General features: G+C 64.6%; 1 protein-coding gene across 1 annotated transcript in view; it reads right to left on the bottom strand.

The window, feature by feature from the left end:
• Nucleotides 1-2,398: 2,398 nt before the first annotated feature.
• Nucleotides 2,399-13,924, bottom strand: part of LOC116833846 (uncharacterized) — a 16,988-nt gene continuing 5,462 nt past the window's right edge. The window contains exons 2-3 of the mRNA XM_075070492.1: nucleotides 4,383-4,933; nucleotides 2,399-2,623 (exon numbers count right to left, since the gene is read on the bottom strand). Of these exons, the coding sequence (XP_074926593.1) occupies nucleotides 2,399-2,623; nucleotides 4,383-4,871 (714 nt within the window). The 5' untranslated portion in view covers nucleotides 4,872-4,933. The remainder of the gene's footprint in view (nucleotides 2,624-4,382; nucleotides 4,934-13,924) is intronic.

Raw genomic sequence — 13,924 nt, 5'->3', positions numbered from 1 at the left:
CTGTTCCTGTCATCGAATAAACCTCTGTGTTACTGGCTGAGAGTCACGTCTGACTGCGAAGTGGGGGTGCAGGACCCTGTGGCTTCCCCAGGACCCCACTGGGGCAACTCGCTGTGGGAAGCGCATGGAGGGGCAGAGGATGCTGAATGCTCCAAGGAGACCCAGGAGGTGAAGTCGTGTGAGCTTCTTGCCCTGAACAAGTCTGCTCCGAGGGAGAGGAGGCTCCCCAAAGTCCTGACTGGCTTTGTGGGGAGCAGCTCCAGAGCATCGCCCGGGGCCCCTGTGCCACCTGGGGCTCCCCCTGCTGCAGCTCCTTCACCGGCAGCAGCCTCCCCAGCGGAGCCAGGCAGCCGCTTTGGTTAATGAGCCTAATGGCTTTGATGAAATGATCTTTTATTTGCCTGTCTGTGCTGCGAGCTCTCTCCGCTCCTGCTCTAACCCGTCTCCCTGCCTCCTTTCCAGCAGCCTCCCAGTTTCACCTCACGCACCCTGAGCCAGCCGTGGGGGGACTTGCCGCTCTCACACACGTACCCCCGATTCCTCAGGCCCTGGCGTGGAAAATGAAGTTGCCAGTTCCTCGCTCTCCTGCTCCGCCAGGCCGAGCCAGCGACGTGACTGCATACGACGGGAGTGTGATTTTTTTCTCTTTGTGCTCACACCTTACCGCACCCCAGGAACCCCCCAGCAGGCAGGGTAGTGAGAGCAGCATGATATAATAACTGGGGGGGTCTGTCCTGCCGGGCTGAGAACGGAGCCCCTGGCTTGCCCCCCCACAGCCCTGCCATGTCTTTCCCAGCCACGGGGGGGAGGTGTGTGTGTCTCCCTGCTGGGTGTAAATTGTGAGGGGCCAGGCCAGGACCAGATCGGCAGGGCTCAGCCCGGGCTCACCAGATGGCAGCGCTGGCTCCCAGGGCTCTGCACCGAAACAACCCAGCCAGCTGGGCCCTGACATTTCAAATCTGCCCAGTGGATTTAGCCTCATGACTCCAGTTAATTCCTGCAGTGGGGGGCTGAAAACCTCTGGCCGGAGCGGTTCTCGGCCCCCCCCCCCCAAGCCGTTTTCAGTTTTTTAACCCTGAGCTTGCTGTTGTGTGTGGGGTTTCGAAACCCTGGGCTGAGAGGCGGGTAGGGGAGCCGATTTCATGCCGGTGGCAGCAGCCTGAACCAATTTTGGGCCAAATTCTGCTGCTGACAAGTGTGAAGCCAGACTAGCTCCGGGAGCCGCTCGGCGGCTGCAATTCGCTTTCTGCTGCTGACTCAGCCACGGGGGGCCTGGCCCCGTTGACTCCAACTGGAGTGACTCATGGCCGAGGGGGGCCTGGCCCTGTTCGTTCTGCTCTGCAGCGCTGGCCCGTGCGGGCAGAGCCGTGTAAACCAACCCAGTCCCCAGCCGTGCTCCAGGCAGGGAGGGATGAGCTGGACGGGGGAGCTCCGGGGTGGGGGGGATCTTAGCTGGCACCCCACTCTCAGTTTCTGCCATCGGAGCAGGGCTGGGGAGCCAGCCAGCCACACGAGCTCCAGGGGCCACCATCCGCCTGAGCAGGGACCAAGGCTTTCACTGAATAGCCAGAGCGGGGCTGGCGAGGCTCATCGAGCTGGGATGGAGCTTTGGGGACGCTCCAGGCCCGAGGGGAGAGGCTGCAGCCGCATCCCCCCCCGCCCCCAGTGCAGAGCGCAGGGGGCTGGCTCGGCTGCCACGTGAGGGAAGCGGCTGCATCCTGCTTCATTTGAAGATGAATTGTCTCCGCCATGAGGATGTCAGCGGTTTGGAGGGAGAAACTGAGGCACCAAGAAGGGGAGGAACTTGCTGAGGTCAGACCGGGAGTCAGGGGTAGAGAACCCAGGAGTCCTGGCTCCCAGCCCCCCTGCTCTAACCACCAGACCCCACTCCCCTCCCAGAGCTGGGGAGAGAACCCAGGAGTCCTGGCTCCCAGCCCCCCTGCTCTAACCACCAGACCCCACTCCCCTTCCACAGTCCTGGCTTCCAGTTCCCTCCCCCCCTTGCAGCTGGGGATTGAACCCAGGAGTCCTGGCCCCCAGTCCCCTGGCTCCAGCGCTTTGGGCAGCGGGGAATGGGAGCAGGCCCCCCAGCTGGGGTGTTAACCCTTCCCCTCCCCTGCGGAGCTGATGCAGGCAAAGTGCACGGGGCCTTTATTGGAGGGGACGTGCCCCTCGGGCAGAGCGTGACCCTGAGCGGGGTTGGGGGGGACAACAAAGGACAACGGGGGGGGCGTAAGGAGACGGAGAAAGATAGTGGTGAAGTCTGGTCGGTCACCTACGAATCAGCTCCCAAACCCTGCGCCCTGGTAACCACAGGCGTCCGGCGCCATGTCATCTTGCGGGGGGAGGAAACTGCTAGTCCAAATCTCTCCGCTGGCCCACCCCTGCGCGCTGGTGCTCAGGCGTAGGGGCCTGGGCACTCAGGGGCCCTCCCGTCCAGCTCCTGTGCGCCAGCAAGGCAGCGTCGTCCCAGGGCACTAGGGGCCCCTTTCGGACAGTATAGTCGATGACCCACCACGGCGCCTGATGTAGCCAGACGCGCAGGATGGAACACGGCCATGCGAAGGTCCCGACGCAGGCTCCCGCGGCCCCCGGGAAATCGCCCTTGGCTGAGCCCTGTGTTCTGGGGGAGGGAGAAGCAGGTTAGCGAGGGGGAGAACCGCCTCTGAGAACCCCCTTCACGCACATGGATACCCCAGCCTTTGGCAGATACCCCAAAGACCCGCCCGACAGATTTCCCCCATGAATGGGGACCCCCCCACCTCCCCTACATTACAATCTGCCCCCGCCCAGCGGATATACCCGAGACCCCTCCCCGCATCCCACCAAATACTCTCCCCATGGGCCTGCAGCCACCTCTCCCGACCCACTCCGAGCTGGGATGGGACTGACAGTGCTCCGGGGGCGGTTGGCCCCCTGAAGGGACTGCACAGTTTGGGGGCAGGGAAAGTTATGCAAAAACTCCCATATTATGGTTGCAAATGTCCCCATATTTAACTGCAGCGACCAGTCGGGGGGGGGGGAGGCTGAGGCCCCAGGAGATCCGTCTCCCGGGGGGGCCGCCCCCCCCACTCACCTGCCTGGACAGGGTGGTATAGGCGGCGATTGCCCAGGGGCCAGAAGCCAGCCCCAGAGCATGGAGAACACAGCCAGCCCAGCATTTTGATCCTGCCGGCAGCCATCAGGGGAAGTCGCTGTCGCTGTCACTCTCGCTCGACGAGGAGTCATCTGGATCGGCAGGGGGCGGAATCCAGATCAGGGGGCTGGGGGGAGTGCGCGCCCCATGGCGGCCACTGTTTGATCCCAGGAGTCAATGGCTCCCAGCCGCCTGCTCTACCACTAGCCCACTTCCTCTCAGAGCCAGCGAGAGAACCCAGGAGTCCTGGCATCTCCTTAACGCAAGATTGCGAATTTTGTGCAGAGCAGGCAGAGCTCATGCAGACTCACACCCTCCGTTGAACCTAAGCTTACCTCCGAAATCTGTGAGTTGAGAGTGAAACCGGACCGCGTCTATCCTATCGTGGACGAGAGAGCTACTCGCATGCGTGATTCCATCCCCCAGCCACAGAGCTGCAGCAGAGCAGCAGAGCTCTGCAGACCCCCTGAACCCCGACTTTGGGGCCGCTGGGCTATGGAGCTGAGCCCTGTAGTGGGGGCCTGGGTGCGCCCAGCCCCAAACAAGGGCCTGGCCAGGGCAATGGGGCGCGGTGTGTGTGTGTGAGTTGGTCCCCAGAGTGAGGGGCCGGCCGGAGCAGTGGGGCGCGGTGTGGGGGGGTGTCGGCAGGACCGGCGCTAAGGGTTTTAGCGCCCTAGGCGCACGGCAATTTCGCCGCCCCGCACGTTGGTCCCACGGCTCTGGTGGAGCTGCGGCAGTTGTGCCTGTGGGAGCTCCACCGGAGCCGCGCGAGCAGCCGACTGTCTGCAGCCACGACTGCGGCAGCTCCACCGGAGCCGCCTGCCGCCCCCTCCGGCAAAACGCCGCCCACCAATAATCCTGGCGCCCTAGGCGATTGCCTAGGCCGCCTAAATGGAAGCGCCGGCCCTGGGTGTCGGTCCCCAGAGCAAGGGGCTGGCTGGGGCAATGGGGCATGGTGCGGCGGTGGGGTGGCGGTCCCCAGAGCGAGGGGCCAGCTGGGGAAATGGGGTCCAGTGCCAAGCCCCCCATCCTGTCCCCCCCCCCACTGACTCCTGCCCCAGTCCCAGGTGGCTCAGCTCTGGGGAGACAGGCAGGGCCCACTCGTGCCATTGTAAGCCCGGAACTGCTTCTGTGGCCTGGGGCTCAGAGCCGGGGGGCCCCAGACCCAGCGAGCAGGGAACCCCAAAGCCCACTGTGGGGGGTGGGGACTGTGACCAGCCCCGCTGTGAGCCAGCGATTTACTGACCTGGCCAGTGAACCAGGCCCTGGAGCTGACGGAGCCATTGCAGGTGGCTAGTGATTCATCCCCCCCGTCGGTGCCCAGATGCCTGGGTTCCCAGCCCCCCCTCACCTCAAACTCAGGCAGCAGCTCTCGGTCGCTCACTTCACAGCAGACCGTGTGAATGTCCTTCTCCAGGCAGAGCTTCTTGGGGCGCTCGGCCGGCTCCCCGAAAGCCGTCTCGCAGTAACCCTGCTTCCTCCAGCTGGGGGGCTCCCCAGCCTTCCATGTGGGGTCCAGGTCGGGGGCCGGCTCAGGGCTGCCCAGTGGCTCCACCGTCCTCTGCAGGGTCCCCGCGTCCAGGAGCTGCTGGGCCAACTCAGGGGGAGGCGGGGGCAGGTGCCTCCAGCTGGGCCGAGCGAAGAAGCTGGGATGCTCCCGCCGCGTCTCCCCCGCCGGGGCACCCCTGGGGGGCTTGGCCAGCAGCGGGTGCTGTAGTTCATGGATGTTCTCCATGAGGCGGGGGGAGATCCCTGCTCCGGCAAGGGGTCCGGGGGGGTCTTCAGCTCCCAGGTCACCTGGGGGGGGGGAAGAAAGAGATAAACATGATCAATCTGTAGGGGGGCAAAATGAGGGGTTGCCTGGGCTGGCGCTCAGGGAAGGGAGGAGCCTTGGCCTGTGACACACAAGGGGAAGGCCTTGCAGGCCTGGCCAAGGGACCCAGGAGTCCTGGCTCTCAGCCTCCCACACTAACCACTAGACTTCACTCCCCTCCCAGAGACAAAGTCCAGCTGCCCCAGGAGAGGAAGAGACGCCTGGCGCGTTAGTCTTCCAAAAGGTCAGTCATCTGGGGACCCCCATCAGGCCAAATCAAAGAGCTGCTGGAGCTCCCGCCGGCTAACCGTGGTGACCCTGAGATCAGCCAGACGGGCCGAGCCGGAAGCAGCTGTGGCCAGATGCCAGGGCCAGGGGCAGCTTAGACCATGGGTTGCGACAGCGTGTCCCGTCCTCGGCTGGCGGGGCCAGTGCCAAGGGGTGGAGCTCCGGCCTCGTCATTCAAATCCATGGGGCAGAGCCACAGCTGGTGCAAGGCAGCGCAGCGCCGGCCCCACCGGCGGAGAGAGCGGTGCTGATTTCTGGCATGTTTCCCGGGGGCCCCTTGACACCCCCTGCAAACTGAACCTTCAGTTCAACCCTTCTGAGATCCCCCCCACCCCGTCCTGCCAAGAGCCTCGATCCGCCTGGGTGGATGCAGAAACCTCCCGGGATACCAGGGGAGAGGGGTCCCTGGGTGAGCAATTCCCAGCCTCCCTGCCTGCCCCACCCCAAAAATACACCCCCTCCCCATCCCCCAAGGTCCTGCTCCTAAGCCTGATCCCCTCCCGCAGCTCTGCTCCCTGCCTGGCCTTTCCCTCCCGCTCTGGCTGCCGGTTCAGTGCCAGGGTCTCGCTGCTGTGGCTGCCGGGAGGCAGGAGAGCGGTTCGGTTTGGGCCTTAAGGAGCAGCCGGGTGGTGGGGTCAATGGTGGGGAGAGGAGGCCTGGGGGGAGGTGGTGGAGAGGATGCGCTGAGCCGCGGGGAATGTAGGCAGGGGAGGCCGGTATCTCGTGCCCAGCACAGGTGCTTGGATGAATTTGGCCTTGAGTCACCTCCTGCCGGGAGGCAGGGTTGGTGATGCTGCTGCCTCCTGAGGGGGAAACTGAGTCACAGAGAGGGGAAAAGGAGAGGCCTGAGTCCCTCATGTAAGTCAGTGGTAAAGCTGGGAATGGAACCCAGGAGTCCTGGCTCCCAGGCCGCCCCCCCTGCTCTAACCACTAGACCCCACTCCCCTCCCAGAGCTGGGGAGAGAACCTGGCTCCCAGCCCTCCCCGCTCTAACCACTAGACCCCCCTCCCCTCCCCTCCCCTCCCAGAGCTGGGAGAGGACCCAGGAGTCCTGGCCCCCAGCCCCCTGCTTCGACCGCTAGACCCCACTCCCTTCCCAGCCCACATCTACTGAATCCAGCTGCCCCAGTCCATTCGCTCCCACTGCTCTCCCGGGCTTTGGCGAGGACTCGGGCTGGGCCAGGTGGTGCTGGCAGCCGCTTGAATCTGCCCCCCTCTGGTGTGTGGGAAGCCGGCTCCAGACTGGCCACCAGCGCCCAGCCCCGCTTCTATGCCCCATGCTGCCCCCCAGCAGAGGGCGCAGCCCCTGCCCCGCAGCCCTGGCCCCTGCCCCGCACCGACAGGTCAATCCACGTCCCAGCTCGACGGGGGCCACCGGGCCCAGGTCCCCCCCACGGGCAGAGCCCCCAGCCCCAGCCACAGGAACGGGGGTCCCAGCGTTGGCCCTGGGGCTACAAGGTGCTCTGGGTAAACAGGCCAAGCCGGGGGGCTGCCCCACAGACCCCAATGGAGCGACCCTGACAGACCCCAGCTGGGGTCCTGGCCCCACGGATCCCAACGGAGAGACCCTGACGGACCCTAGCTGGGGGCCTGCCCCCAGGGACCCTTCTGATGGACCCTAGCTGGGGGGCTGCCCCATGGACCCCAGTGGAGCGACCCCGACGGACCCCAGCTTGGGGGCTGCCCCACGGACCCCACGCACAGAACAGAGGGACCCACCTGAAGCTCTGGGATCCCGGCCCCACCTTGGCCCTGGAGGAGCCCAGACTTTGCCTGGGGGGGCGTCTCCATTCATCCCCCCCCGCCTGGATCCGCCCCCGAGTTAGTCGCTCCGATGGCAATAGGTGAAGGGGGGACAGCGCCCCCGGGGGGGGGCAGGAAGGAGATTTGGCTTCTCAGCTCCCCACCCCACCGCAATGAGCTGGGAAAGACACTGACCCACCCCCGTCACGGCACCTGCCCCCCCTCTAGGGACATGGGGCGGCTCGGACTGGGGGGGCGGCTCGGACGGGGGGAGCTGGGGGAGGCCCTGGGCTTAGCAGCTCCCCCCTCCGCCTCAGTCCTGGGCCCGATCCGCAACTGGGGGAACGAGCGGGTCTGACCGCCCCCCCGGCACTGAGCGCCCCCCGCCCGGCTGTGCCCCCCGGATCCCCGGGCACTTACCGGCCACGAGCGCCAGGCTCCGCCCCCCCGCGCCCCATCCCGGGGGGGCTGTCCGCCCCCACGCGCTCCGCCCCCCCCAGGGTGTCCCCCCCCCCCCGGCAGGAGAGAAAAACCCCCGGCCCCGCGCGGCGCCCGGCCAGTCCCGCGATGCAGCCAGCCCAGCCCTAGCGCCCCCGCCCCCCGAAAGGGCAGGCTCGGGGGGGGGGGCTGGGAGGTCTGGGGCGGAGGGGGGTGTGTCTCTGCTTTAGCTCTCAGCGTTACGGACGGAGGGACCGGCGTCGTAGGCGAAAACACTCCCCCCCACTTCATAATGGTGGGGCGGGAAGCCAGGACTCCTGGGTTCTCTCCCGCGCTGTGCGTGATAGGGACGGGAGCGAATAGCCCGGGTCTCTCCACTGACCACCCGGCGGGGGCACGGGCCGCGGTGTGCATCCATGGGACCCAGCTAAATGCCAGGAGGGCACGGGAACCCCGCAGCACCCACCCTGGCTGCCCCCAGCTCCGCCGGTGCCCCACTCCCAACCGCAGCCCCTGCCAGCACCAGTCGCCTGTCAGTGCCCCTCACTCCCGACCCGCAGCCCCTGCCAGCCATGCCTGACCCCCCGGCTACTGCTGCCGTGCCCCCACCCACGACCCGCAGCCCCTGCAGCCCAGCTCCTGCCCCCCAACTCTGCAGTGCCCTCACTCCCAAGCCCTGTACCCCCCAACCCCTACCGTCTCCCCACCCTGCCCGGTGCCCCTCACTCCTGACCGCAGCCCCTACCTACCCAGCCCTGCCAGTGCCCCCTCATTTCCGACCGCAGCCCCTGCTAGCCCCAGCCCTGGCCCTCCAGCTCTGGCCAGTGCCCCTCACTCCCGACCCGCGCCCCTGCTATCCTCCCTGCCCCACAACACCACGGTCTCCTCACCCACCTCAGCCCTGCTAGCACAGCCTGCGGTCCCCTCACCCACCAGCAGCCCCTTGCTACCTCCCTGCAACCCACCACCTTCCCACCGTGCCCCTCTCTCCTGCCCGCATTACCCCAGCCCTGCCCCCCTCCCCAGACTCTTCTGGTCCCCTACACTCCTGACCAGAGCCCCCTGCTCCCCCAGGTTGAGTCCCCTTCACAGGTCTGGGGCCATTGTGTCTCAGAGGCCACCAAGGCCTGCTGAGACAGCCAGTTGTTCCACAAGGGCTGCCCGCTCTGCACCCCACCGGGCTCGTGAGAAGAGGGGCCCTGAAAGATTTAGGAGGCTGAAAAGCAACTGTGTTGGGGGCTGGAGCACCGGCTCGTTAAAGAGAATAAATCTCACCTGCCTGATAAATCATTCATTATCGGCTCTGGCGAAAGGGGCGGTGGGGGAGGAAAGACAAGCAGATGGTAGGTGTGTGGTCGGAGTGAGAGCACCGGCAGAGCTAGTGGGAAGAGAAGGGGGAGCCACATGGCAGGCTGGGGTTGAGAGGCCAGGCAGAGCGGGGACCGTGGCTGCAGGGGTTGGGTAGGGAGTGAGGGCACAAGCAGAGGGGGGGGGTAACCAGGGCTGGGCTAGCAGGGTGGTGTCTAGTTGGGGGAGTAGGAGGGTATGTGTGGGTTGGGCCGGCGGTAGAGGTTGTGGAGACGGATGAGGGGCACAGCAGGGCTGGCATAGCAGGCTGCAGGTTGGGAGGAGGGGCACCGGCGTAGAGATAAGGGGGAAGTCGGTGCCAGGGCCGGGCCGCAGAGCTGCGTTGAGTGAGGGCACAGGCATACTGTTAAGGGGGGAATGGTTGGCCGGGGCTGGGCTAGGAGGTGCAGGTGGGAGTGAAGGCACGTTGGCTTGCCAGGGCGGGCTTGATGGGTCTCTGTTCGCTTGCCCTCGAGGGGGGGGGTAGTTACGGGGCTGACCCAGCAGCAGCACGTCCACTGAGCCTGGTGCCCAACGAGATGGTGGGGGGGTGTGGTCCCTGGTCGCGGGGCAGGGAACCGCTCCACTTGGGGTCTGAAGGCACACCAGGGCCTGGACCTGCACTGCCATTTGATTTAGGGCAGCTGTAGCCCCCAGGCCTGGACACCCCCCCACCCATGTGCCAGTCGCTGCACAGACCGCGTGGGGATGGCCCGCCCTGTTCCACCTCCCCCTATCTTGGGGTGTTTTCGCCCTCTGTGCTGGGACGCTGGCCCAGGCCTGGCCGGGGAGTGGGAGACTGGGGCTCACGTCAGGAGTGTCACAGGCACTATCACCCTGGCCATGGTGGAGCATCAACCCGCCATCTATATTTACTCCCCCCAGCTCCCTCACCCCTTGCCCCCCCCTGCAGCGCTGGCAGCCGACCAGCTGCTCCCCCCCCCCGTTCTCCCCCCAGCACAGGATCTAGCCCTGGAGCCCCAGCTGAGCTGTTGGCAGCTGCGGTGCATGCCTGCAAAGCCCTCGTGGAGCGAGACGGCTGCGAGGCGGGTCTCGGTGTGTGGCTGCCTCCACCGCCAGATTTCCGGGCCTGCCCCATCCCGTGCACCCCCCATTGCAGGGAGCATGGAGATGGTGGGTGTCTAGGGTGTGCAGTCGAGATGGACTTGCCTGGTCTGAACCACTGTTGCCACCTGGGGGCCGTAATGCCTCCAGCCCCCCCGGGGCATGTCAGCCACAACACATGGCAGGAGGGGAAGATGGCAGCATGGCCTAGTGGCAGAGCCTAGACTGGGCCCAGGGACTACTGATTCCTGGCCTGTCACCAGCTGCTCTGTGCCTAGTTTCCCCTGGAAAGAGGGCTATACAGCCCACCCCCACCTCCCGTGAGATGCCGGGGAGCAGGGGGGAGGTCGAGGTGAGAGCTGGGGCTGTTGTTAGACGGAGGGGGGGCGGGCACTTCGAGGAGCTAATGAACTGGCTCCTTCTATAATCCAGCTTCTTCTGCCTACGGGTGTTGAGTTATTGAAAGGCTGTTCCGGGTGCGAACAGCCCCCACCTTCAGCCCTAGGACCCGATCTAGCACGACGCCGGCATTAATTATTGCTACTAATCTTTCTTCCTACTCTCCTATCCTCTCCTCTCTTTTCTTTTATCTCTTTTCTCATTTCCCATTCACTCTATCTACTTTTCCTCTTTACTTCTTTTGTCTTCTTTTTTCCTTTTTTTTTTTTTTTTACTTCCCTTTATTCTCTTTTTTTTTTTTTCTTTCTTTTTCTTTTCCTTTTTCCTTTTTTTTTTTTTTTTTTTTTTTTTTTTTTCTTCTCTTTTCTTTTTTTTTTTTCCTTCTTTTCTTTTCTTTTTTTTTCCTTTTTTTTTTTTTTATTTTTTTCCTTTTCTTTTTTTTTTTTTTACTCCTTTTTTTTTTTTTTCTTTTGCTTTCTTCTTGCTTCTGCTTATGTTTGTCTTTTGGAGCGATGTCCTCACTTGCAGCCCTGAGTGCCCCTCACTCACCGCCCTGCAGCCCCTGACCACGCCAGCCTCTGGTCCACCACACCCTGCCGTTTGCCCTCCTCCCCGACCGCAGTCCCTTGCCAGCCCAGCCCTGCCTGGCAGGTGCCAGCTCAGCCAACAGGCGCAGCAAGCGGTGTCGGGGGATGCACGGGGGCGCTCTCGCCGGTGCCGGAGAGGTGCAGGGGGCTACGGGACCTCGCCGCAGCTTCCCGTGTGGAAGGGCCGCTGTCCCGCGAGCTCGGTGAAGCTCGCATGCACGCCTGCAGGAGGTGCATCCGGAGCCGCCGACACCAGGCCCCCGCAGGGAAGCCTCGTGGGAGGTCCACGGAGCCGGTTGGACCGGCGCGCGGCAGAGCGCCCCCGCAGTGCTCCGCGTGCATTGGGGCGGAGAAATTGCTAGAGCCGGCCCTGGCGTGCCGGTGACCCCTCCCCCGACCTGCAGCCTCTGCTAGCCCAGCCCTGGGCCCCCAGCTCTGCGGTGCCCTGTGATGACTGGAATGTTCTTATGTTTCTCTGATACTGCTTTGGTGGCCTCAGTGTCCCCTGTGCAGTCTTAATATCAGATGTGGTGGATACGGGTGGGATGTGCAGAGGAAGGGGCCAGTGCCCCCGTAAAGTGCGGGACTTCTGTCTCCTAACAAGTGATGGCTGGGCCCCTCTGCAAAGTGCCAACTGAGGGTTGACGACAAAGGGACAGTGACCTCCTGGCCGGGAAAGGGGCTGAGCAGAGAGGAGGGCTGGAGGGGGTTAGCTGGAGCTGGCTGGGGACGAAGGAGTGAAGGGCAGACCTAGGGGGGTCACGGCCCAGAAATGGACCCCGGCGAGAGGGGTCTGGTTCTCGTACTACAAACTCTGTTTAGGACCATTTCCTGCCATACGAATAAACCTCGTTGTGCTGGCTGGCTGAGAGAACGTCTGACGCAAAGGGGGTGCCAGGAACTGTGGCCCCAGGACCCTGCTGGCGTGCGTCTTGCTGTGGGAAGCGGCACGGAGGCAATGGATGCTGAATGCTCCAAGGAGAGACCCAGGAGGTGAAGCCGTGTGAGCTTCTTGCCCTGCAGACAGGCTGCTCCAAGGGAGAGGAGGCTCCCCAGAGTCCTGCCTGGCTTGGTGGGGAGCAGTTCAGAGCATCGCCCGGTGACTCCGTGACAGCCCCTCACTCCCGACCTGCAGCCACTGCCAGCCCAGCCCTGCACCCCCGAGCCTTGCTGGTGCCCCTCACTCCCAACCTGCAGCCCCTGCTAGCCCAGCCCTGGGCCCCCCCAGCCCTGCTGGTCCCTGAGCCTGTCTCCAGAGAACAGCCCAACCAGCCTCCCTGCTCTGAGGGTCCTGTGATGGTGCCGACAGGGCCCGTGGGTCTCTGAGCCCCAGTGAGCTCAGCCTCTGACGCCAGGACCTGGGCCTGGGCTGGGTTCAAACTGGCCACCGCTGTAGGCTGCCCCCCTTGGCCGTCACCCCAGGGTGGGGCTGGCCAGGACTCCAGGCCAGGAAGGGAACTGGGCTCCAGCCAGCTGCCCCCACCCTCCGCCAGCCCCTGCCCCCTCCCGCAGCAGCCTCGCTCTGTGCAGGGAGCAGATGGAGGTGGGGGGGGGGCGTTAGGCGCCTTTGTTGTCGTAGCTGCATGTTGGCGTTTTAGTTTAATTGCGAGCGGCAGGAAATAATCCCGGGGGGGTTAGACATGGGCAGCTGGAAATAGCCCGGGAGCCGCGCAACGCTGGCACGAAGGGTCAACGCGCAGGGCGGGAAAGCAAAGCGGTGCCAGGGATGCCTGGAGGAGCTGCAGGGAGGGGCAGTGGGTAAAGCAGGGGGCTGGGAGCCAGGACTCCTGGGTTCTATCTGTCATGAAGTGGGGGGGGTTCTTGGGTTTTTCTGTGTTTTCCAGGGGGTTGCATGCAGAGGGGGTGGGACTCAGTGTCCCTGGGTGTTACTGGTTTAACGAGGGGAGGGGAGAGGGAGTTCGTTGGGACACAGGACTGGAGAGGGAACCTGGGACTCTGGCCGATGGCCTGGAGGATGGAGACCCCAGCGATTGGTGACCTGGTGACCAGGTGGCCCAGCTCAGGAGTCACAGCTGGTTCTGGCCAGTGGGGGACAATGGGCCATGGGGAGAGGACCCTGGTGACCTGACCAGCCGGTTCCAGCCAGAGGAGGGCGGAGAGGAGAGGAGACCCAGGCCATCCTGTTTACCTGGAGAAAAGACGATGGACAGAGGGGACCTGGGGTCTCAGAGGCCCAGCTGGGAAGCAGGGGGGCCCTGGGCTGGAGGGGGGGAGCAGGCAGAGCCCACCTGGCTGCAGGGGGACTGGGATGTGCTGGGCTGAGGGAGGCCAGGCCTGAGGCCCTGAGAGTTTCCTGTGCTGGGTTCAAACGCTCAATAAACCCTCCTGTGTTACACTGGCTGAGTCGCTCCTGGCTAGAGATCAGGGCTGGGGAGTGGGGCATCAAGCCCTTCGGGGGGTGGAACTCCCGGGGGTCCAGAGCGAGGGGACTCCCTGAGGGGCCCACAGCAGAGACAGACATGCTGAGGCTTAGAGCGGAGGAAGGGCCTAACCCCGAGCGAGAGTGGACCCCCAAGAAGGGCTGTCGCACTGAAAGGGGCACCCCCCCCCCACGGACCACATGGGGCCACGAGTGGGCACAATCTGTGAGTCCGTGACACTATCCCAGCTCTGGGAGGGGAGTGGGGGCTGGTGGTTAGAGCAGGGGGCTGGGAGCCAGGACTCCTGGGTTCTATCCCTGTTTCTGCCACTTATTTCCACCATGACCTCAGGCAGGTGCCATTTCTCTGCGCCTCAGTTTCCCTTTCGCTCAGGCTGTCTCCCTGCCCCCCAGCACTCTCAGGTGCTTGGGAGGACACTGAAACACAAACCAGGCTGATGGAAGAGGCGTTGGCAGCCTCTGCCACAGGGCTCTGTGCAGCCCCCAGTTCTCGGGGGTCCCTGAGCCTGGAAGGGTTATTACTGGTCACCCTGGGGCTGCGGACGTGGCTGAGGGGAGGCCTGAGAGTCCAGCTCCCTCCAGGCAAAGCGCTTTGCATTCGGGGCCAGGGCGCCGGGGAGGGGGAGCAGCCATGGGGTGGGGGGGGGGGGAGCAGCTGAGGGCCAGGGTGCCGGGGAGGGGGAGCAGCCATGGGGTGGGCGGGGGGG

This window comes from Chelonoidis abingdonii, chromosome 11 (genome assembly GCF_003597395.2).
Source record: "Chelonoidis abingdonii isolate Lonesome George chromosome 11, CheloAbing_2.0, whole genome shotgun sequence".
Taxonomy (NCBI): Eukaryota; Metazoa; Chordata; order Testudines; family Testudinidae; genus Chelonoidis; species Chelonoidis abingdonii.
This window is presented reverse-complemented; position numbering and strand designations above follow the sequence as displayed.